Source organism: Hetaerina americana, unplaced genomic scaffold (assembly GCF_022747635.1).
Source record: "Hetaerina americana unplaced genomic scaffold, ioHetAmer1.1.p SCAF_2, whole genome shotgun sequence".
Lineage (NCBI taxonomy): Eukaryota > Metazoa > Arthropoda > Insecta > Odonata > Calopterygidae > Hetaerina > Hetaerina americana.
The window spans coordinates 27,149,472-27,173,171 of NW_027286763.1; the positions used below are offsets into that span (position 1 = coordinate 27,149,472).

The 23,700-nt window shown below is 44.7% G+C and overlaps 1 protein-coding gene across 1 annotated transcript; it reads right to left on the bottom strand.

The window, feature by feature from the left end:
* Positions 1 to 534: 534 nt before the first annotated feature.
* Positions 535 to 23,019, bottom strand: LOC139687638 (ionotropic receptor 21a-like). Its single transcript, XM_071584879.1, has 9 exons — positions 22,926 to 23,019; positions 20,940 to 21,030; positions 18,499 to 18,753; positions 17,431 to 17,574; positions 13,302 to 13,677; positions 9,762 to 10,196; positions 5,758 to 6,131; positions 2,765 to 3,143; positions 535 to 651 (listed from the first exon to the last, which is right to left on the bottom strand). The coding sequence occupies exons 1-9, from the start codon at positions 23,017 to 23,019 to the stop codon at positions 535 to 537; spliced, it is 2,265 nt and encodes a 754-aa protein (XP_071440980.1).
* Positions 23,020 to 23,700: the final 681 nt, after the last annotated feature.

Consider the following 23,700-nt stretch of genomic DNA (forward strand, 5'->3'; position numbering starts at 1 on the left):
GCTTGAATATTTAACCTAGCCCCAATCCTTTGTTATCTTATTATTGAATCCTATTGAAATGTTCTGTCCGATGCTATCTAAGTCATATTAAATGAGCTAATGTATAGCGCTGACCCTCACTTCTTTTAAAGTTAAATTATTTGGCAAAGAGGACTTTAGGAACCCTCTAATTGACCTAAACTCTGACCATTACTTTAACCTAAAAAAGCCCTGCAAATCTCGAATATACTACCCGCTACACACCTGGTAGCCTCAGATGCATGATGAACACAAGAATGGTTCAGAGGATTCTTATGCGATTGGATCGCTGGCTGAAGATCAATGAAGGGGATCCCGATATCCCTGCAGAAATTACGTAGCCTCTGATTATTGCCTTCCACTTGGCCATCCACAATCAATTCTTGGGACAAGGCTGCAGGTCACGAGGTCACACTCCCTCATGGTCTGCCCTTTCCTGCAATGGGTCATCAGACACCTGAGATAACTACTTCCAATCACTAGAATCCCCCTCCCCTTTCCACTCTGAGGGTTCCTTCATGGTGTTGCTCTCACAGGGGCAGAGGTAGGGGCTGCAGATGCCACAGGGCTATCCTCTGTGAACACCTGATTTCTGTTGGAAATGGGGATGAGATTTGCCTTGACATCTCCCACCTATTGCCACAGTGTTAACTTCCCATCAATACTGCACAAGACAGTCATCTTATTTTGAACAGCCTTTTTGATAAAAAAGTATTAATGTATAAACCATACCCATTATCACCGTTGCTGTTCAACCTGTATGCAGAGGAAATGATCAAAGAGGCATGGGAAGAACTGGAGGTAGGAATGAAAGTGGGCGGGGAATCCGTAAAATTAGTTAGGTTTGCAGATGACCAAGCTTTAATTTGTCAGTCAGCCAAGGGGTTGCAAGCATTGCTAAGTGAATTGGAAATTCAGTGCGACAGGTATGGGATGAGAATCAATATTAATAAAACAAAGTTATGCAATTTTCTAGAAAGAAAAAGGCTAAGCTAAACATTAAAATAGGAGGCAAAAACTAGAGCAGGTAGAACAGGTTACGTATCTCGGAAGTGTTTTGGACCAACACGGTCAAAGTATTAGGGAAGTAAGTAGAAGAATTATGCTAAGCAAAGAGGCTTTCACAAGGAGGAGGGAGTTTCCAGGGGATTGGAATGGTGCGGTGGTTAATGTAATGGCATCCCACCAAGAGGGCCGGGCCGGGCTCGAATCCTGGTGATATTTTTCAATGAAATCCCAATTCCTACTTGAGTTGCTTTTTGGAGAGCACTTGAGTAAGTATGCAGTCTGTCGGAAGGTACGGTACACTGTGGACCCCTTGGAGCCTTTCGTTCAGAGTAGGCTAATGCTGACCCTTCTCTCCACCCTTCATCCTTTCCGGCCCCTCCCCAATTTTGCAAATTACCTCAGCTGTCGGTCGCTTCCCCTACGACTACTACTACCAGCTCCTATGATACCAAACACTATAATAGTAATAGAAGAACTTTGAATGGGCAGCTATATAATTTTCCTAGTGAATATTTTGATCAAAAACATTAAAGTTTATATCTACAAACAATTTTCAACATCATACATAAGTTTTCGCAAGGCAAGTTACATATATAGATCATAGATACATATATTGTGTGTTACCTTGGCTGCAAATAGTATCTTTAACGTTTTAAAACCCACACACTATTACCATCAATCATCTTATAATATCAATCAACCATATATATTTTATCACTGAGTTTAATTAACTATTAGGTTTGAAGGATATACTTAGGCAAAGGACGAATTGGTATTGTATTAAAGGTATTTGGAAAAAGATTCTCTTTAATAATTACTTTCCTCTCTCTGATCTCACGTTTTATGTGTATTGAACTTGAAAAGTTTTAACTACCAGAAAGCCCCATCTCATTTGCTCTTCATATTTCTATATCCTTAACTCTAAGGGTGTCTTTCATTTTTTTATGGCTAACAATGAAATGAGATTTTCACTTAACGAGATGCAAATATTGTGCTCTATATTTGGGAAATAGAATTAATTTCAAGCAAGTGAGAATATTTTATATGAAAGTAAAAGCGTTGGCAACTTGATTTATTTGAAAAAATCGCCACATATCAATCTATTTCAGTAATATTACGCTGTGGTAGTCCTTCTCTAAAGCTCTAGGAATGTCTGTGAATGAGCATTGTTGCCATTAATTTTAGGGAATTAGTCATTATTCAAAATTATGATGAAATAGAAATTTTAGTATATTACTTTGATTTTAACGCTTCTAAAAATAAAACACTGAAAGACCTCTGTCATGTTTTCATCGTGAGATAAAGTTTTTTTTTCAAATTATAGAGCCAGCGCTTTAAGTGATTCGTAATTGCGTTATGCGGCTAATAAATGTTAAGCATTTTTGAATTTTTTGTCAATATGACTAACGTTCTTTACCGTCGTCAATTTCAATTGAGGATACCAATACATTTATAAAAAACTGTATGACTAAACCGGAGTGATTTCCAACTAAATTTTCAATTTTCCACTTTACATCATACGACGAACCACTTCGAGGGCTCTTAATTCCCACGTAGGTCTAATCTGATTAAATTCTCAAAGAAATGACAGTGCTGCCTAATGGCCTCAGAACCAATTCCCTCAGCAAAATATGAAATAGAAATACGGAGGATTGTTGACACGCGCCCTCGCTTTTCGCTTCGTCCTTCCACTTAGGCGGCGTGACGGCCGGGGGATGGCGAGGCCCCCGCCCCGTACCGGCCGCCGGTCCCTCCGACCGATGGCGACCTCCGCCGCGAAGGCCACCCCGGCGAGAATGTGGCCCGCCACGAGGGCCAGCAGGGCGCCGAAGAGGCGGCGGAGGTCCATGAGGACCCTCTCCTCGCCCGCACCCTTGAGTCTCCGCTCCGCCTCCAGCGTGGGGGCCATGACGTCGGCCAGCCACTTGGTCACCAGCCCCGTCTCCACCATGCGCCTCAACAGCCCATCCACCCGCGCCCGCAGCGGCGAGTTGGTCGCCAGCCCCACCGAGACGGGCAGCGTGAAGGCACACTCCCGCATCACGTGCAGGTCGTAGTGAACTCCGTTCTCGGCCGGGGGGCCGCCCTCCTCAGCCTCCTCGAGACTCTCCAAGTACCTGCCGGAGGAGCGAAAAATTTCAACGGAAGGGGGGGCTAGGGATTTAAATGTAACGGGAGTTTCACGTCAATAATGGGGAGCACTGCCATGTAGCAAACAAACTACGTATTTGGATATGAGATACGATGGCGGAAGTTTATGGAGTGACGGGGAGATTAACCATTTAGTCAACACAATGGGCTAAGAGGTCTCAATGCCCGGTGTTTCCTGTCCTGTGCAACAAAATCATCTACTGATAACATTTTATCACTCACCTGTTCTCTAAAAATGCGCTTCTTCCTACTTTTCTGTTCAATACTACTGTCACCCATCACTGTATCTCTTCCCCTTCACCACATACATAGAGGTATGACTCTATAATAAGGGCTCTATTAGTCCCCGCTGTCCTTCAGTTTCACCTTGCATAACCCTAATACATCTTTATTTACCCTATCTTCTTTTCTAATATTCCTGTCCTTAATATCGTTCTTACATTCCAAGTATCTAATCTAACTGATTCAGTCATTTTCAGCGTCTTCTTCTCTGCTGCTGCTCTCAATTTCGCTTCATGTGGATTTCGTGTGACAACGACTGCGGTAGCCTTTCTTCTCCCGCTGCCGCGTACAACATAGTTCAGTGGGCCGAGTCTCGTAGTTGACAGGACTCACACTAAGAACAATATCTGTCATTGTCTCGTGGAATAATAAATTATGGTGATTTTCCGTTGCCTTCTTTAATTGTGCTATTAATATGATACCCTCATTTAAACGGCCGCCCCATTGGATTCAGTTGCCTTTTTTTAGCTGTATCACTAAGGAACAAACGCTGCGAGGCGTACCTTTCGTCTGGCATCTAACCATCGCACGGCATCCTCTTACCAGAAGCAATTACCATTGCTCCAGCTGGCACAGCTCTAGGGGTTATCAAAACACACAAGCCTTTCACCACGTCAACGTAGTAGCTCATGAGAAGGGTTATAATGCCTAAACGTGTAAAAAGTTAGCTATAAAATATAATGTGAACTTTTTCCCAACCGGTGATGACGTCAAACCAATGAAAATGTACTGCGGGTCCCGCAAATTTCGCCAGTTTTAACGCACAATATAATAGTTATTATCAGTATTCGCATTTGATTTAGCCTTATTTATTTGAAAAAAGAAATTAGGGTCTGTATTGCCATGAACACTTCCAATGCATATTCCCCATCACGTCACCAACTTTGTCTTTTTTCAAGACTTGAAAAGTATTTCATATTTTTTTAAACCCAAGCGACAGTTTCAGTGCATATGAATATTTAAGGAGAATAAGTTCGTTAATTAATCAAAGTAACAACTCTAAATACACTATGAAATGTTGCTGGACATTCGACAGTTTTGGTGGAATTTGAGTTTATTTTTTATCAAAGGTAACCTACTGGCTAAGGAATGTTTTGAGCGGATACACGAAATGATATCTCTTCTGCAGATCTAATCATCGGCCACCACGACACAAAGTGGAGCCCCACCCTACAACAAACCCTTCTCCACGTACTTCCCCTGCCTCCCTTCATTTAGTCCAAATTGTTTATTCTTTCCCCCCCCCCCCTACCTCGCCTGCCTTAAAAAGTAATGGACGTACAATTATTAGGTATGGCAAGGCTGGAGAAAGGGTTGCTGGAAGGATTACAAAGGAGGCAGGAGAAACTGATGCTGGGCATTTTCAGTCGCTTTTAAGTTGCAAGCAAGGGAAATTGTTGGCAGGTACGTCAAGTAAAATCTGAGAGAAGATGTGACTGAAGTCTTTGGATTAGAGTGTGGCGGACATTGTGTGTGAGTGTGGAGAAAAGAGGATGTGATATGAGATTGAAGAGGAAGGAAGACAAGTCTCCTTTATGTAAGGTGGGGAGGGAGAGGAAGTTTCTCAGTGAAGTTCATCGCAGGCAAGGTGGAGGGATAAGAGGTTAAAGGAAGTGATCAGAGAAAGAATGCTGTGTTAGAGGGTAAAGAGATAGTATTTAGAAGGAGTGACGTTGATAATGGAAACAGAGGGAAAGGTAAAAAGAAAACAAGGTTTGTGAAATATATTAATGTTTTTCGGATTGGTTAAAAAAAAGGTTTGTTTTGTCGCTATACGATAGTTTTCTGGGGTCTTTCAGACCCCTCCTCTAATTGCTAGAGCTTATCTAAATGATTTCATAAAAGTAATGATTGAAAACATTAGTAAACTATTTCTGAAATAGTTAAAAGTTTGAATTCTTTGGTTTGATAATGTGGAATAGTTATTCGTTTGGAGGTATGTTTGAAAAGTGTGCAAAAATTTGTTATTCACATATCTCCTCATGGTCGTGAATAGCATATTGTGATTGTTATTTTTTTATGACTATAAAAACAGTTTTTGTTAGGTCTCAGAAGACTTACTTGTGTATACCTTATTTTATTGCCTGAGAAAGAAGATCTCGAGATATGTTAGAATGCCATTGTTTGCATCCGCGTGGTTTCTTCTCCCACAGGTGTGCTTAGGGGTCGGTGTAAATACTACTTGGTGCTTCTTTTGCTGTAATACCAATGGGTCCGTCATGCATTGTTTCGATCCATGCTGTGGAGCCATTCGGCACGCCCCCCCCCCACCCCTTTGCGCATCCCTCCCTCGCTCACCGGGCCCTGGCCGCTCGCAGCCAGTACTCGTTCTCGTAGTAGGCGAAGTGACCTCCGGCCACCCTCGAGGCCACCGCCATCGGCATCGCGCTCTCGCCCTCCAGGGCCTCAAAGCGCTCGCTCAGGCGCCGGCTGGGCTCGTCCAAGGCAGTGGAGAAGATCCGACGACCCTCGTCGCCCAGCCCGCCGCAAATGAGGTCATCGGGGGCGGCCGCCAGGTCGGCCAGCGTGTCGAAGCTGAGTCTGGGGGGCGGCGCGGAGAGGGCCGCCGTCATGGAGGAGCGGTAGGCGGCGGCCGCCAGGAGGCAGAAGACCCACCACGCTATCGAAAGGGCTCTCAGGGGCCATGGGGCCGGCACCGCCGGAGTTGGAACCTGAGGGCGGACATGGAAAGATTCACGCCCAGTACCACACCTGGCGAACGGCCAGAAGGTTGCTCGGGCGTCATGGGGTAAGGCAGGCCTGATATTGCGGAAGTCCCACAGGGTTGTGGAATTCACTTGTGACGAGTGGTTATAGATAAACCGGGAGGGCATTCCCATTCCCCGTGTCACCTGTGGTTTCCTAGGAAAATCTGTCAACCGAAAAATCACGCAGCTCGGGGGAGGCTGAGCTTGTAAAGCAGAGGCGTCACCAGGGATCGAATCCGCGTCCTCCAGGCAGAAGCCCAGTGTTCTAACCACAGAGCTGCTCCAACCTCTAAATGCTGCCTCATTAGTGCAAGGTGATTGCGATCCGAGTTCCAATGTTCATGACCATCACCGTGGTGGCGGTTTCTGAGTCTTATGAAGTATGGGCATGGAGTGAATCGGTGTTCATCTACATCTACATAATACCCCGCAAGCCGCCGCAAGGGCGTGTGGCGGGGGGTGTTAGGTCACCAACCGTAAAAAGGAAAAAGGTGTTCAGTTTCCATCGCATATCTCCAGAAAATTATGGCAAAAATACCAACATTTCCATTCGTAACGTAGAGACGATTAAATTCTCCAAATTTGGAATTACCAATAGGGGACCTGGTCTCATAATGCAAATCACTTAAAAAGACCGATATTAACGGGCGTAATATGCACACCAGTATCGCCAATATGTCGTGATTTATTGCACTACCGACCACGCTCCGGGGTGAGTGGAGCAATGCGTATGCGTGGGTCGTTCAATAGGTCTTTAGAAAATCCTATAGATAGCGCTCGTAGTATTGGAAATGCTTGTTTTTAGTAAACCTTATCCCTCACTAGAATACTATTAAATAGTCAGTGATATCTATCATGTGGTTTCACTTTCACAGTCGATTGAAGCAACAAACGTTTTGTTTACTTAGAATAATTAAAAAAAATTCATTGGCGATTAAACACTTCCATTAAAGGGCCAAACTCCGAAAGAGATCAAAGCCGACTTGAATAAAGTTCAAGGCACATTTCCTCCTGTGTTTACAACTGTTTATAATTGGGTAAATGAGTTTGAACGAGGCCGTTCATCCTCAAACTATGGACATCGTTTGGAATATCCAGTGGAAGTGACTTCCTTCGAAATGATTGGCAAAATCTACATTATGGTTTTGAGCGATCGACGAATCAAGGTTCGCGAAATATTTGTGACTACCGACTACGTATCACGAGGTAAAATGTTTTCAAGAACAATTTAAACGAATAATTGAATGTGAAAAAAATCTTGGCTGCGCTTTTTCTCTGAGTGGAAAATGGACGCAATCGTGTGATCGATTCGGAGGCTGGTATTGCACTTTACGTCGCAATCCTGACGAGTTTCTGCATAACTGCGGATGAAACATGGGTAAACTGCTACACTCCAGAGATAAAGGAACTGTCGAAACAGTGGGCTTCCAAAGACGAAAGTTCAAAGGGGGGTTTCCTAAGGCTGGAGCAGGCCAAGACAGTGAAATCGGCCGACAAGGTGGTTGCCACGGTTTTTTAGGATACACGTGCAATCATCTACCTATATCGATTACTTGCAAAAAGGACAGACGATAATTGGAGAGTATTATGCATCGTAATTGCATCGGCTGAGTGTAGAAATCAAGAAAAAACGTCATTCGGCAAAGAAAAAATTACCTTTCATCAAGACAATGCACGGGTGCACATCTGCGCAGTTTCTTTGGCGAAAGTTATGGAATTAAAGGTCAAGTTTTTACAATGTTCACTGTATTCAACAGATTTGGCTCCATTTACTTTTTTTATTTCCAAACTTGAAGAGAATACCTCGTCGGAAAACGATTCACATTGAATGAGGAGGTCATCGCCAACACAGGTGCTTAAATTGAGGACCTTCCGAAAACCTACTTTTTGGCCGGCTTAAAAATGTCGGAGAAAAGCTCGGGAAAGTTCATCGAACTAAAAGGAGATTACGTCGAAAAATAAACAATATCGACAAAAATAAGTTTTTTTTGTCCAAAGAACTTATTGAACGATCCACATAGTTTGTGGAGTTTAAGAAGAGTTAAATGAGATATTGGACATGTTTTTAGTCTGTGGTAAGTGGGGATTAGAAGCGTTGCAAGGGTTTGTTTGCAATTTGTCACTTGGTTCATCAAAAAGCAATTTTGATTGTAGATACATGTGTTCATTGGTAATAATTGGAATCAATTCCTCAATGGTAGGTTCGGAGAATGTCGCACAAGGATTTGGAAGCCGGAATCCCGGATTTCTTCAGATTTCCCTTGTGCACCACTGTAAATATTAGTTTTAAGATGTTTTTGACCTTAATTGTGGTTACGCCACTGGCATTTTGTAGAAACCAGAAAGATTCACATTTGTTGGGGGAATTTAGATGCCAAATTCCGATGTGCTCATCTAATTTAAATGAATTGCTAAATATAAAATCAATCTCTCCACAGGTTAGTACTTTTTGAGATGCAATGTGCATAAACAATCTATCATTTGCAAGGTCTGTCCCAAAAGTGGTAGGACTTATTTTTTCCCGGATAGACGGGCAGGCGGTGGTTTCTCTGGCTGGTTTCGAGGAGGGAGAGTCTCAGGAAAGGTTGGAGGCCGGCGGCAGGTGGCTCTCAGCCTTTGTGAAGTGTGGATTGTTCGTTGGCGAAACCTCTATAACGTGACCTCGTTACGCTCCGTCATGAACCGGTTATTAGAACAGTGCTACGCCATCAAATGTTGCGTGATAATGGGTAAAACTGGGAAAGAGACTCATTATATGCTCAAAGGCTGCTTATGGTGATAATGCCATGGGTAATTCGTGCGTTTTTGAGCGGCAGAATTTGTATTGGGAGAGTAGAGAAGGAATTGAAGACGCAGAACGTTGAGGACGTCCTTCGACCTCAAAAAGTGACAAAAATCTTGCAGGAGTGAAGGTTTTGTTGAACAGGGATTACAGATTAAGTGTGCGCATGGTTTCTGATGAATTTTGGCATCCCTAAAAGTGAAGTGCATCGACTTCTGACCGAAAACATGGGCATGAGAAAGGCGTGTGCGAAGTTGGTACCTCTAGTGCTCTCGGATGAAAAAAGGGAAACTCGCTCGCAGATCTTCCAAGAATTTCTCGACCATGTATGCGAGGATCCACTATTTTTATACAATACCTCACTAGACTTCTTCCTCTTCCTATACCTCAAATCTGTGCTGAAAGGACGTCAAAACGGCTCGGTGGAAGCGTTGCAACAGGCCGTAAGGAGAGAGCTTTGCAGTATTCCCGGTACCGCCTTCCAGAAGGTGTACGAGACGTGGAAAACCCTCTGCAAGCAGTTGGTGGACGCATAAGGGTGCTACTTTGAAGGCTTTTGAGTGACTGCGTCAGTTCTGTCAATAATGTTTTCTAATCGACTCAGTCCCATTACTTTAGGAGCAGACCTAGTAGGTACCCAGAGAGAAAGAGGAACAATTCGGAAAATCCTCGTAACATTTCATTCTGTTGAAATCCCAAATTTGATAAATGTATTTCATGGAGTGTATACTTCCCCCTGTGCAGTGAGCATGGTGTAAATAATAAATCGAAGCGAATACTTGCGCGGGGGCCGCGTCGACACCAGCCCTCACCTGGAGCAGCATCCCCCACGAGTAGAGCACAGCATCGCCCAGGGTGGCGAAGGGTCGCCCTGTACCGCCGGCCCTGGTGACGCGGTGGTGCAGGGCGGCAACGGCCCTGAAGAGGAATCCGCCGGCGAGGAGGGCGGCGGAGAGGGAGGCCCACGTGGGCCCCTGGAAGGGCAGCACGAGGGTGAGCCACGCGTTGTCCAGCCGGGACTCGGGCGTGAGGAACGTCTGGCATTGCACAGTGTACGGAATGGAGAGGTCGAAGTGGCGGAGGGAAGCGGGCATGTAGAAAAGATTGCCCAAGGCGATGTCCGCCTCGCCCCGGGCCACCGACCCCGCCAACCCACCCGTCCGGTTGTCACCCGCGCTATTACTCAGACCTTCAACATCCGATAGCTGGGCCTGGAAGTCCATGAACTCGCCAAGCGTGGTCAGGATCTGCCGAGGGAATGGTGCAATCGGTTAAAAGCACTCTTTGGATCCCGCGATTCTAGCGCAGATTCCGCTCATAAATCGATTCTCTTTGAGGGAATTGTTTGGGTTCCTCATACAGGGTTCGTCCGGAAAATAAGTGTACTGAGCTCAGGAAAAAAAAATTATTACACTTTTACGTATCTTAAGCTAATATTCCTCAAAATAGGACCCTTGTGAGTCGATACACTTGTTCCAGCGGCGTTCCCATTCCTGGAACGCTCCCGCGAAGGCATCATCGGGAACCTCTCGAAGGCACGTCGTCACGGCCTCTTTGACGGCGTCCAAAGTCCCGTATCGCGTTCCTTTCAAACTCCTCTTTATCTTCGGGAACAGAAAGAAGTCCGGTGGTGCCAAGTCCGGGCTGTAGGGCGGGTGCGGCAGCGTGCCACGCCGTGCTTGGCCAAGAAGTCCGACATGACAAGCGCGGTGTGAGACGGCGCATTGTCGTGATGCAGCCGCCAGATGTTTTTGATCGCTGGCCGGACGCAGGCGACTCGTTTTCGAAGCCTGTCGAGCACTTGGACGTAAAATGCAGCATTTACAGTTTGTCGTTCAGGTACAAATTCATAGTGGACGACTCCCCTTTTGTCAAAAAAGACAATGAGCATCGCCTTGATCCGAGATTTGCTCATGCGAGCTTTCTTTTGACGGGGTGATGATGGGGTGTGCCACTCCGCACTTTGTCTCTTCGACTCCGGGTCGTACTCAAAGATCCACGTCTCGTCACCCGAAACAACTTTCTCTAAAAAATGTGGATCATTTTTGCAGTGATCCGCAAGTTGTGTCGCGATTTCCAAACGATTGAGTCTTTGATCATCACTGAGCACTTTCGGCACCAACTTTGCACAAATTTTTCGCATCTGTAATTGCTCCCTAATAATCTCGTGCACTATTGTTTTTGGCACATTACACTGCTCTGCTATCATCCGAACACTAAGACGACGATCAGAGTTCAGTACATCGCGAACTTTTCGCACATTTTCGTCGGTGAGTGTCGTTGATGGGCGTCCAGGCCGTGGTTCGTCGTCGACCTCTTCTCTGCCCTCCACGAACATCTTGTGCCACCGAAAGATCATGTTTCTGGACATGGCTGACTCCCCGTAAGCCTGGTTAATCATACCGACAGTTTCGGTAGACGATTTCCCAAGCTTTACCGCAAATTTGATGGAATAACGCTGCTCCAAAAACTTCGGCATCGCGTTCCGTGACGTGGGTCGAGCGTGGAGGTTCGCGTTAACAGAGCTCCTCACTACACCACAGCTCAGAGCCGACTGCCTTTTTCAGCGTCGCTTGCCAACATACCCCCCTCCAATCGCAGCCCGTCAGAGTGGTGCTGGGCGCGCCTGGAGCGGCGGGAAAAAATCAGTACACTTATTTTCCGGACGAACCCTGTAGACGATGTTGCAAAATTCATTTCGTTGGTCCCTCAACACACAAGTTCGCCCACGGTCTCCCAATCAAGATCTCATTCCACAATGATGATAAATCCCTGATAAATATTAATTTCTACTTCTTAGAAAATTTTAATCCCTCCGAACGGTATAGACTCAGTTGTAACACCGCCGACTGTACCTCCAAATACATCGGCCAAACTGGCTCCTCTATAAACAGGTGAGGCACAAGCATCGTATGTGAGGCATCACAATGTGCAGAATGAGCAATATGCGGAGTTTGTATGCCTAGAGTCAACAAATGTACGAAAATGATCTACAGCAGTAACTGTACCATCCGGACACGTATGCACTGCGTCACTGACCGCTGATTCAAGTCCATGCTCCACAGTGTCGCACCGTTACATTGGGGAAGTGTTTTTTCAATAAGGCAAACCGGTTTTCCAACTTTATCAATTCAACGGGGGATATTATTATGAATAGAGTTAATGATCCTATTTTAAAATTGATAATATTTACGCATCTTCGATTTATCCGTTGAAAATGGATAATGCTCATGGATTGTACAAATTCTCATCATCAAGCATACATTAAAGGTTCAAAAATGTATTTGTATACGCTACCTTTTGCCGGAAATATGCTGGAAAATTAGGGAGGGAGAGTGCCCATGATAACGACCGTTGGGGGCGAACATCTATCATTTCGGACGAACTGCTAAGTTAAGTTGACGAACTCATAAAGAACGACCGACGCGTTATTTTTATGGAATCGGTTAACAGTTCCCTAATGCTTCACGCACAATTATTCGTGAAATCATCAAATATCATCTGAAGTATGGGGAAATTTGTGCGAGGTGAGTCTCTCACATACTTACTGGTGAGTGCAAAAGGAAACGTATGGTTGTAAATATGCAATTTATGGAGTGCTATTCTGTTGAAGGAGATTTTCTTGACTTACGTTGACACTGTAGACGATACATGGATTTATAATGCCTCATCTGAGATTAAACGACAATCAAAGGAATGCTATATACTTGTTCACCAACCAAACCAAAAATAACTTCAAGACGTCAACACCCACCCGGAAACTCATGACTATGGCTTTCTGGGATCGACGAGGTGTACTTCTCATCAACTTTATGCCCCGTGGAGCCACTATCAATGCTGTTGAATATTGGAATATACTATATTGAGGAAATTACGGTGGGCGACTCAACATCGACGGCGAGGTCTGCTGTCAAGCGGCACCGTTCTGCCAGGCCTCTTGTGACAGAAAAAAATAGAACTTATCCAAAAATTCAAATGGAAAATTTGAAACCCCTGAAGCCCGGTCTTATGCCATTCAGCTTTTTATCTCTAATTAAAAAAATATAGGACTTCTTGGTAGAAAAGAAATTTCAAAGCGATGAAGAACTGAAAGAAGGGGTGACTACTCTTCTCAATGGACTAGGGAAAGAGGAGTATGAAGCTAGAATTTAAAAAATCGTCAAACGTTATGGTAAATGTAAACATTTGCATGGTGACTATGAAAAGAAGTAGTTTAAGGTTTTTAGTTTAAAAAAATAAACGTTTTTTTCAAGAAAATCATTAGTTATCTTTTGATTCCAAAACGGGTGCTACATTCCGGACGGCCCTCGCACTAGGGTATCGGGACCGTAGGGCGTCTTGGGTGCGCCCACCTCGATCTCAACTCCGTGGAATTCCAGCCCGTCCGAAGGCTGGTCTCTGACAGCCGAGGGCATGTGGTCGAAGGTTGACACGCCGAGAGTCTTGCCTCGAAGACTGTGCGTCTTTTCGCGGAAGAGGGGGCGGGGTTGGCTACTCTGGGCGGGCAGCAAGAACGCCCCTCGACTCCACACGTCAACGAGGTCGGAGCCCGTCTCGTCGCCCCACGACGGGAACTTCACGGTGGTCAGCTCGAACCACGGCGGGCTGCCGTGCACCTTGAGGAACAACACGTTGACCACCTTTCGCCAGAGGTAGAGGGCCTCGGGGCGGAAGAGGGCCGGGTCGTGCAGCAGCACATAGTTGGCCCTGGTGTCCAGCTCGCGCTCCCTGCAACGACACCATTGGAGGTTGCGGCGGCTCCCTGACTCCCCGCCCCTTCGAATCGCGGCCTCGCCAGCGAAAGCAAACGAAGGACAGGTGCTCTGACTGCGTGGCAGGGGATCGATGGGAGGAATTGAAGCGGGTCAGCAGGAGAATGCGGGGATCCCAACAGAGGGACTTTGAACTCCGGTTGAAACAGGGGGTCTCCGGGATTGCGATTTAAGGTAGAAAGAATAATGAATATCTTTTGTAGAGGAATGAATGATTTTCTCGAGATATTTTTTCCTGTTCAAGGGAGGGCTGAAATTTAAAAGTGCGCGTTAAATCTGCCTGCATACTCATATTCTTTCTTCTATTAAAAAAAATGAAAATGATGCAATGATAATATGAATTTGTAATAAAATGACTATTATTTTTTATAAATACACAAAAAATATCATCATAACGACTTTATTACTCCTGGTAAAGCTGAGTAAAAGAGTAAAGACATTGCCAATTCAGTTTTTCTGGGTCAAGGGGGTCGCGCGTTTGGTAGTCTGAGGGGGGGGGGGTGAATGCAAACCACGTTTAGCGGTTTCGAACACTGTCATAGATATGGAAATATTAGGCAGGCGAGAGGTGGGGGAGTGAAAATAGAATAAGCATGAAGGGTGGAATGAAGGGAAGTAGGAAGCATGCGGGATTTAAGAAAGGTTTATGTTAATGGAGGGTCTCGCTTCGTGTCGTGTTTGGTGAGCCTTAGAAATGGAGCGGTGTTTAGGCTCTTAATCCATCGAAAACATACCTTACAACCTCTATTAATAATAATAATTAGTGGAGAAATAATTGAATCTGTAGGCTTGGTCAACGGCAATAAGATTTATTACGGGTACGTAAACCAAATATATTAATTGATTGAAGTCACCGCACTGGATATGTTTTTTTAAAATTTCATTTTCTAACATTTTATCTCCTAATTAAGTATTGGAACAAGAAAACGATAAGATATCATTTTATGAGAAAACTAAACAGTTATAAATAATGAGCATTGGAATTGTTTGTATGAATAGTTTATTTTTTCCGTCGTGTGAGAAATTCTACTTGGGAGTGTTTAACCGAATCTAAGGGGCTCCGGATGACTTCATTCAAAACGTAACCGGTTATATTTCATAATTTTTATTTTGGATCTCATATGAGTAAAAACGCCCCTTATTGAATTGCAGCTCTATATCTTCGATTTTAACTTTTACTTTCACTAATTTTAACGATGAACAGGTGAAAAAGGCTGGATAATACGGATTGAAAAACTAAGTGGTGGAGCGTCGAGAATGGTGTAAGAATTCGGCCCAAAGGCATCGAAAGTAATTGCCTCGACCGAAAAATTCCTGCGGCTCCATGCCGAGCGATGCTCTCATCCCTTTAAATGCTTCACAAATATTTGCTAGTATTATCAACTTAATTTCAAAGTTTAAAATCATTCGCCCTTACCGGGATAAATCTGAGTGTATGAGAGTAGGCCTTGGTAACTAGCTAAAGCACTGGGCCGGATATCGTGGGACCCGGGTTGATATCCGTCCGTTGAAGTTACTGTCGCGGTATCTTACGCAGTTGTTTGAACTAGCTCAGTTGATAGTAGATTTAGATGATATTATTAAAAGTAGAGCAATCACTATCTGACGAAATATGACTTTAGTCCATGTGATTAGATATTTAGTCTGAAATTGGATGAAAAAGTCAACATTTTATTTTGACGTTTATTTTTTATTTCAACTTTCCGCCTTGACATAATGTATCGGATTGTAACCAGGGGTCTGTTCCTGTATTGCATTAAAATGTTTTCGGCATCACCCAAAAATAAGTTCCCAGCTCATATTCTCGGATATACAGGGTTCGTCCGGAAAATAAGTGTACTGAGCTCAGGAAAAAAAAATTATTACACTTTTACGTATCTTAAGCTAATATTCCTCAAAATAGGACCCTTGTGAGTCGATACACTTGTTCCAGCGGCGTTCCCATTCCTGGAACGCTCCCGCGAAGGCATCATCGGGAACCTCTCGAAGGCACGTCGTCACGGCCTCTTTGACGGCGTCCAAAGTCCCGTATCGCGTTCCTTTCAAACTCCTCTTTATCTTCGGGAACAGAAAGAAGTCCGGTGGTGCCAAGTCCGGGCTGTAGGGCGGGTGCGGCAGCGTGCCACGCCGTGCTTGGCCAAGAAGTCCGACATGACAAGCGCGGTGTGAGACGGCGCATTGTCGTGATGCAGCCGCCAGATGTTTTTGATCGCTGGCCGGACGCAGGCGACTCGTTTTCGAAGCCTGTCGAGCACTTGGACGTAAAATGCAGCATTTACAGTTTGTCGTTCAGGTACAAATTCATAGTGGACGACTCCCCTTTTGTCAAAAAAGACAATGAGCATCGCCTTGATCCGAGATTTGCTCATGCGAGCTTTCTTTTGACGGGGTGATGATGGGGTGTGCCACTCCGCACTTTGTCTCTTCGACTCCGGGTCGTACTCAAAGATCCACGTCTCGTCACCCGAAACAACTTTCTCTAAAAAATGTGGATCATTTTTGCAGTGATCCGCAAGTTGTGTCGCGATTTCCAAACGATTGAGTCTTTGATCATCACTGAGCACTTTCGGCACCAACTTTGCACAAATTTTTCGCATCTGTAATTGCTCCCTAATAATCTCGTGCACTATTGTTTTTGGCACATTACACTGCTCTGCTATCATCCGAACACTAAGACGACGATCAGAGTTCAGTACATCGCGAACTTTTCGCACATTTTCGTCGGTGAGTGTCGTTGATGGGCGTCCAGGCCGTGGTTCGTCGTCGACCTCTTCTCTGCCCTCCACGAACATCTTGTGCCACCGAAAGATCATGTTTCTGGACATGGCTGACTCCCCGTAAGCCTGGTTAATCATACCGACAGTTTCGGTAGACGATTTCCCAAGCTTTACCGCAAATTTGATGGAATAACGCTGCTCCAAAAACTTCGGCATCGCGTTCCGTGACGTGGGTCGAGCGTGGAGGTTCGCGTTAACAGAGCTCCTCACTACACCACAGCTCAGAGCCGACTGCCTTTTTCAGCGTCGCTTGCCAACATACCCCCCTCCAATCGCAGCCCGTCAGAGTGGTGCTGGGCGCGCCTGGAGCGGCGGGAAAAATCAGTACACTTGTTTTCCGGACGAACCCTGTGTGTAGAATGTCGTGAAGTTACGAATATTCTGCCGTGGAAAACTGAACATGATCTAGCCGTGCAACCAAACTTTCTCATGGCCTAGCCTTTTGATGAGTAATTTCCTTTCGAATAAAAAATGCCACCCATAGAGCAGTAATTATGACCTGACAATCTTAATACAGAAGCACCCAATTTATAAATTAGCATTGGAAGCAATGCACTAAGCCAGTAAGCCAAGACTAACTTATTAGATTGAAGAACTAACTCAGTGTAGTCTACGAACTATGCTGCCGAACTAAGAATTTCAATTGTATATGAAAATTAATCGCGAAAAGTGAAGAATAGATGGTTTATTAGGCTTCACGCTTAAAATAAAAATTCACCCTAAAAATCTCAAAAATGGTTATTAAATGTTCGCAATACGCCGATTAACTTTGTGTGACGTTAAATTACGTTACTTTAAGATCTATCTCCAACTTCACTTTTTTAAAATGAAATTACATCGCGTTGTCTTCAATCCGAACGGTCTTTTCTTTACGGCAGAGCCGTCGAATTAGATGGCGGATTAAAAGTATGGATAGGCAGTGTCCGACCAACCTGTCACCGTACCGTAGGAGGTCTCCAACCCTGGCCCCGTCCTCCATCAGGATGAGCAGCATCCGGCATCCGTCTTTGGCGACGGCCCGGAGCATGGCCCTCGTCTCCGGGCCCGGCCGCTGCAGGCTCTCCTCCTCGCCGACCCTGAAAACGAGGGACTACCTCCTAGTGACCTCAGATTGAGCTCGAAAGTCGTGCAAGCTCTGGGTTTGTCGCTTTAGTCCGTCACCTCACTGATGATTTCTTGCTCATCTCACGAAATGCAGGCCAAAATTCATATGTGCATTAATTAATTAATGAGAGATATGATTTCGTAATAGTTATTAAGGCATTGAGTTTTAATTTTTAACCGCATCTCTGATGTAAGGACATGAAGCCAAATCGCGGTTATTCGGGAAATCTCCTTTTCAAACACAGAATCAGGCAGAAGAAAGTGCAAGGAGATAAATAACACACTGAAGCGGTAAACAAACGAAGAGAAAGAAGCGCGGTGGAAGACGCAGTGCGAGGACATGAAGAGTTTACGACGAAGGGTGAAATTGGTACGCTGAACAAATAGGTGAAAGCTCTATCAGGATTTAAGAGAACATCCGCACGCTCTATCAAAGAGTCATGAGAAATAATTTTTGAATCAGAGCTGATTCAAGAGAAGTGGAAGGAAGATATAGAGGAACTGTATGGTAAGACATTAGGCCAGCAAGCTTAGACAAAGAAAGAGAATATGACGTCAATGAGGATAGCTTTGGTCCGAGATTATGAGATATCGAGATAAAAAGGGCATTCAGGTAATTTAAATAAAATTAGGCTATGAGAAGATATAGGGGAAATTTCCCCATAACTGCCGAAGGGTATGGGAAAACGTGCCAGAATGTGATAGAAAATAATGTATAAACTAAGAAAAGAGGTTTACGAGAAAGAGCGAGGCTTAAAGTAAACATTAATATTGTAGGGCAAAAAATAGAGCATGTAGAACACTTTGGTAATCTTGGAAGTGTTTTGGACCAAGATGGTCACAGTACTTGTTAGTGGAAGGATTGCGTTACGCAAAGATGCTTTCACAAGGCGCACCTGTGGGTGAACACCGGAAGCCAGCTTCTTATCGCGCCTTTGGCGGGCAGTCCGTCGTCCTCGGGCCCCTCGCGGAGGGGCACGGCGCCGACGACGCCGTCATAAGCGTCGTCGCAGATGAAGGCGGCGCACCTCAGCTGCTGGCTGCGTCTCCGTGCTGCCACCTCCGGGAGGAGGGCGCCCTCTCCCGGGAGCGAGGATACCCGCTCCAGAATGTCGTCGATGAGTCGGCCCAACTGCTCCAAATGCCTTCTCCTTAAGGATCGATTACGAAGTTTTCAGATAACTGGAGAGCTTATTATGTGCCAGTAATTTTGCTGAAATTAATCATTCTTATTGGCCAAATCCGAAAAAGTTATTACACACTCGTATATTCCCAAAAGAATTAATCGACTCGCTCATGTTATAGTTATTAATTTATTGGTTGCACTGATTTTTATGATCAGGATTACGTTAGGGAAACTGTAATAGTCTTTGTCTCTGTTATCAGGATTATGGTTTTCAAAAGTAGGCGAATGCAGCCGGGTGTTAGATAGAGCACTGGCGAGGTATTCGGCTGGATAATACATTTTCAAGGATTTGGCGGCGAAAGTCACCGGCGAAACATAGTATTTGATGCCCATCTGAATATACAAGATTCTGTCGTTTGTTCATAGCATATTAATTGAATCTTTGAATAGGGATGTACTCAGTGATCAGCTAGGAATTTTAACCCCTGATTTTCTGAAAAAAAATCCTGATAAGTGATTGTGTGCAGAATACATTTTTCATCGTGATAGGCCATCTGCCGTAATTGGCAGATCCATAGAGGCCTCTTCTCCGTCATGTTTTCGTTTCCTGTGCCTTCCTCTTCCTTTCCTCAAATTGGCCCCGGAGGCGTCGGCGAAACATCATCGCCTGTCAACTCAGAGATCGTGGGTTCGATTCCCGACTAGTGTAGCTTTCCTCCACCTAAATCTTGGGTGTTTGTAATTATCTTGAATGTAATGCGTAAGGGTTAGGTGGAAGAAGGGACTTTGAAGTCTCAATCTCTCCCCGAAAAGTCGTTAAATTAGTAAATATCAGTCACCCTCTTCCACATTGTCCGTCATTTTGACCCTCCTCCGCCCTCTCTTGCCGCCCTTCTAGCCGTGCCTTCAAGCATCTCTTGCAAGAGGCTGTCCCTTATTAGCGCGTGTCGAAGTTTCTTTTCCTAGTTACCTTCTCTCTTCTCCCACTCTCCTCAACACTCCTCCATTCCTCACCCAGTCTGTCCGTTTTTTGCTCATCATTCTCCTCCACACGCACGTTTCAAACGCCTCCAGCCTTTCCTGGTCCCTTTTTCTGTTTCAGATCCATATAACATAACACTCCACCCAAATACCTGACAAGTCTTTTTGTCAGCCCAATAGTTACTTTGCAACGTAACACTTTTCTTTTCCTGTCGAAAACTTTCTTGGCCAATGCTATTCTTATTTTAATTTCCTTTTCACTCCTCCAGCTTTTCATTACCTCTGTAATTAGATATTTGCACCATTCCACTCGTTCCAGCCTTTCCACTTCTCCAGACATTGCTCTCCGATGGTTCACTCCACTCCTATTGCATCTCTTGTGCCTATTCATCTTCAGAAGCCATTCTATTCCTTCGCTGTGTTCCATGATTTCGTCCAGTATTTTATTCAGCACTCTTAACAAAACCTTCGCTCCATGAATAATGACACTTGGATATTTCTAAGTGGACATTAAAAATTAAGATATACCTTTTCCCTGCATCTAACGCAGAACGGAATGAGAATTTCCAGTGGTACTCCTCAAAATATATAGTTGAGGAAGTCAGAAAACCTAATCCTCAACTTCCGATGAATACGATGGGGTCACGTCAACGATGGGGTCACGTCAAACTAAGTTATTGAGACGTGAGACATCGGCCATGTTTTAATGGAAATAAGCAGGCCTGGAGGAATTCGAAGAAGGTCTAATAGTTGGATGGAGGAGTGGAGTGAGACAAGGCTCTGGTACGGGAGGAGAGCGTTCGGTGAGTGGTGGAGAGGGTGGCGAAGAGAACAATGGTGCCGGGCGCTATGAAGGATGGCAGAGGGCGGAGGACCTGGAAAAAATACGCAGGCCAAAAGGTGCCAAAGTTAAGCTACAAATATTTTGAATCATGATGTCGTAAAATGGACTTGATTTTAGGGGTTCTAGATGTCAAAATTATCGGTATTGGGCACATCAATAAAAGAGCAAAAAGCTAATATCCGTCTAAATTAAGCGGTGTATATTGATAATACTGAGAGACTGAGGACTATATCCATGTCCTATTTCTTAACATTCACATCGCTTCCTTAATATCTACTTAGGTACAGGGATGCGTAACCACCTACTCATGTAATATGCGCTTTCTTTTGCAATTACTGTTGGGAATGGACCCGACTTTTTCCGCCGTGGTTGCCAGTTGCGCTCACCACTCTTCGCTGTCCCCTCGAGCGGTGTTGGTGTTTGCCTCGCCCCTTCGGTCCTCCTCTCCGGCTAGGGAAGCGTTGGGGGTCACTGAACCTTGGTACACGAAAGAGAAAGGTTCAGAGCACTTTTGACTTGGGTGAAGGGGTTTTGTAAAAATATATCAAATTCAACATTGCGTCACGGAAGAGTCGTGGCTAAGAACCCTTAATTGGATCCTATTTGAACTTGAAGGTGACTTTGGTCAGAAATGTGTCATAAATAGTCAAGATAGAAGTACATTTAAGGCACGAATTAAAGATGCCGGGAGCCTAACGTCGTGCTAATACATAGCCCATGGTAACCTTCGTCATCATCTCTTCCTTGCACAAATGAAATATGACCTAAAAGTAGTAACATAAGTTATATATTCTCAGTGTTAGACAAGAAAACGCACGCAATAATATTTTTTTCCTTTCGGCTTCCATTAAAATATAGTATGCAGGCGAGTTAATGCCACACTGTGAAAGTGTTAAGTGTAATGATAACATATGTCTCATCTCTTCTAAACCTTTATATTTAGTTTGTTCTTTCAATAATCACCACCAAGTCTCATCCGTTCAACAAAAGCAATAAAAAAAATGCTGGCATAAATACCAATATTATTGAAATCCCTGCATTTTCAATGCACATCAGCCGATGACTCCGTTAAAATATCCCGCAGTTCTACCCGGCTTACGGCACGTTTGAAATCGATCAAAGAACGACACTTAATTGTCCTTCTATGATCTTATTGCCTTGGAAAATATCCTTAAATCCGGTTCTACATTTTTCAATTACATTATCTAGCTCAGCATACTTTCCGCCTACCTTAATTCCAGCGAAAGCGCCTATTATTGTCCTCCCTCTACCACGCTTCCCCTCCATTCTCCCCCTTTACTCGTATTACCGTCTTCAGCATCCCATTGCCTCTCAGCACGTCTTGCATTCACTCGCCCTACCTCTTTGAGAGAAATTTTAGGCCGATTCTTTGCGGAATCTCATTGTAATGCACAAGGAAGAATCAACTGGCTTTGCGTTTCCACAGAATAGAGGATCTGGCTCCTTTACCATGATGTGTGAATTTCACCCACCGTTGGGCTTGGTATTGGGTGAACTCTACCATCACCGACCTTCGGGTTTATGTCCACGTCTGCAATTAATTTAACAATTAGTAGAGAAATAGCAAAGTAGAACAGTTCACTTATCAATAAGTGTTACGGACGAAGATAGTCAAAGTGTTACGGATGGAATAAAAAAAAAGCTACCTCAGGCGAAGAAGCTTTTAAAGAGTGAGTGGGAGTAGATGACAATGGCCAAAGGAGAAGATGCGAAGAAAAGTGAATGCTTTGATAAGGAGCGCAGTTTTGCCCGATAAGGAAACTTGGCCCTTGAGGCGAGGAAAATGGTGCAGATTGCAGCACTCTGAGATACGGGCATGGAGGAGAAAGGAAAAAGTGAGATGGCCAAAAGGAAAAACTAAGGAATGAATTCTAGGAGGAGAGAGTGATGCTGTGAGAAATTTAAATGAGTCAGAGACACTCTAAGACACAGGGTATATTGAATGCCAATGTGGGAGGCTGTAATTAAGAGGTTAAACGAGGGAGAGGTCGGCAAAATATGGTCATATTTGACGCAATGATGGGAAGGGGAGGAAGTATGTGGAGTTAAAGGATGGTTCATTATAATGCAGGTTTTAGAGTATTTATGTTCCTTTAAGGTGTGGCTTAGGATTTTACCGGCAATGAGGCAGTGGATCTACCAAAAGCTTACCCTGATTGTTATAAAATAATTCCTTTCACCATATAATGATTAGAGATTCCTCATGTGTTCCACCTGTCAACGTTTATTGTACGTAACTCAAGGGGGGTGGTGGTGGTGAATTAGCGGTTATTCTGAGACAAATCAGGGATATTATAAGGTCTGGACTTAAAGCGGATGATTGTAATTCATGATTGAGGATTCTCACGCACCTCTCACTTCCTCTTGGTGAGTTTGGCGAGCGGAGGGCGCCAGGAGGACGATGGTGAGGAGGAGGCGGGGCGCCAGCGGCACCTGGACCACCATGGTGGGCGGCGCCAGTGCGGGATGGTTTGGTCGCTGGGCACCAGAGGGTGGGCTCTTCTCCGCCAATCCTCCGATCAGGGGAGACCAGGAGGTAGCGAAATGCGATCACGTCGACCTTGACCGAATGTCATAATTTGCTGTGGAATGGAATGCGGAACGGGCAGATGAGGATTTTTGGCAGCCGCGGTCACTCATACTTCTGAGATATTCATACTCTTTGAATTTAGATCTGAATGTGAGTGGACGCGGTAGTCTAGGGGTAGATTGTTGGACTATTGACCGTTGACAGAGACTAAGCTTTGGAGGGCCCAGGTTCGATTCCCGGGTACGCCTCACTGGGCACCCTCACCTCCATACAGGCTGTGTAATTTTTCGCGTATCAGATATTCCTGGGAAACCATAGACGGGACAGGGGAAAGAACTGACCCCGCCTACTCTGATGGGTGAATTTCACACGCCGTTAAGGTTAGTACTTACCATCATCTAACAAACCGACCTTCGGGTTGATTACTATGTTGATGATTTTTTCTCTGTATGTGAGGAACTACGATGCGACGTGGAAATGAATTGAAGGCTTGAGAAAAACGTCGATTTTGGCACTCATTATAATAGATTACGTAGCGCATAGGACTATGAATCGCAAGCGCCGCCTCCTAAGCTCCGCTTTTTCGACCGATCCTT

Bases quoted from the DNA above. Each gene is read 5' to 3' on its own strand.
- LOC139687638 (XM_071584879.1), bottom strand. From the start codon at position 23,019: ATGGTGGTCCAGGTGCCGCTGGCGCCCCGCCTCCTCCTCACCATCGTC. The intron at 21,031-22,925 runs GTGCGTGAGAAT...TCGTGTACCAAG, and splicing joins TCACCAAGAGGAAGTGAGAG to GTTCAGTGACCCCCAACGCT. The intron at 652-2,764 runs GTACGGGGCGGG...CTGTGGCAATAG, and splicing joins GTCGGAGGGACCGGCGGCCG to GTGGGAGATGTCAAGGCAAA.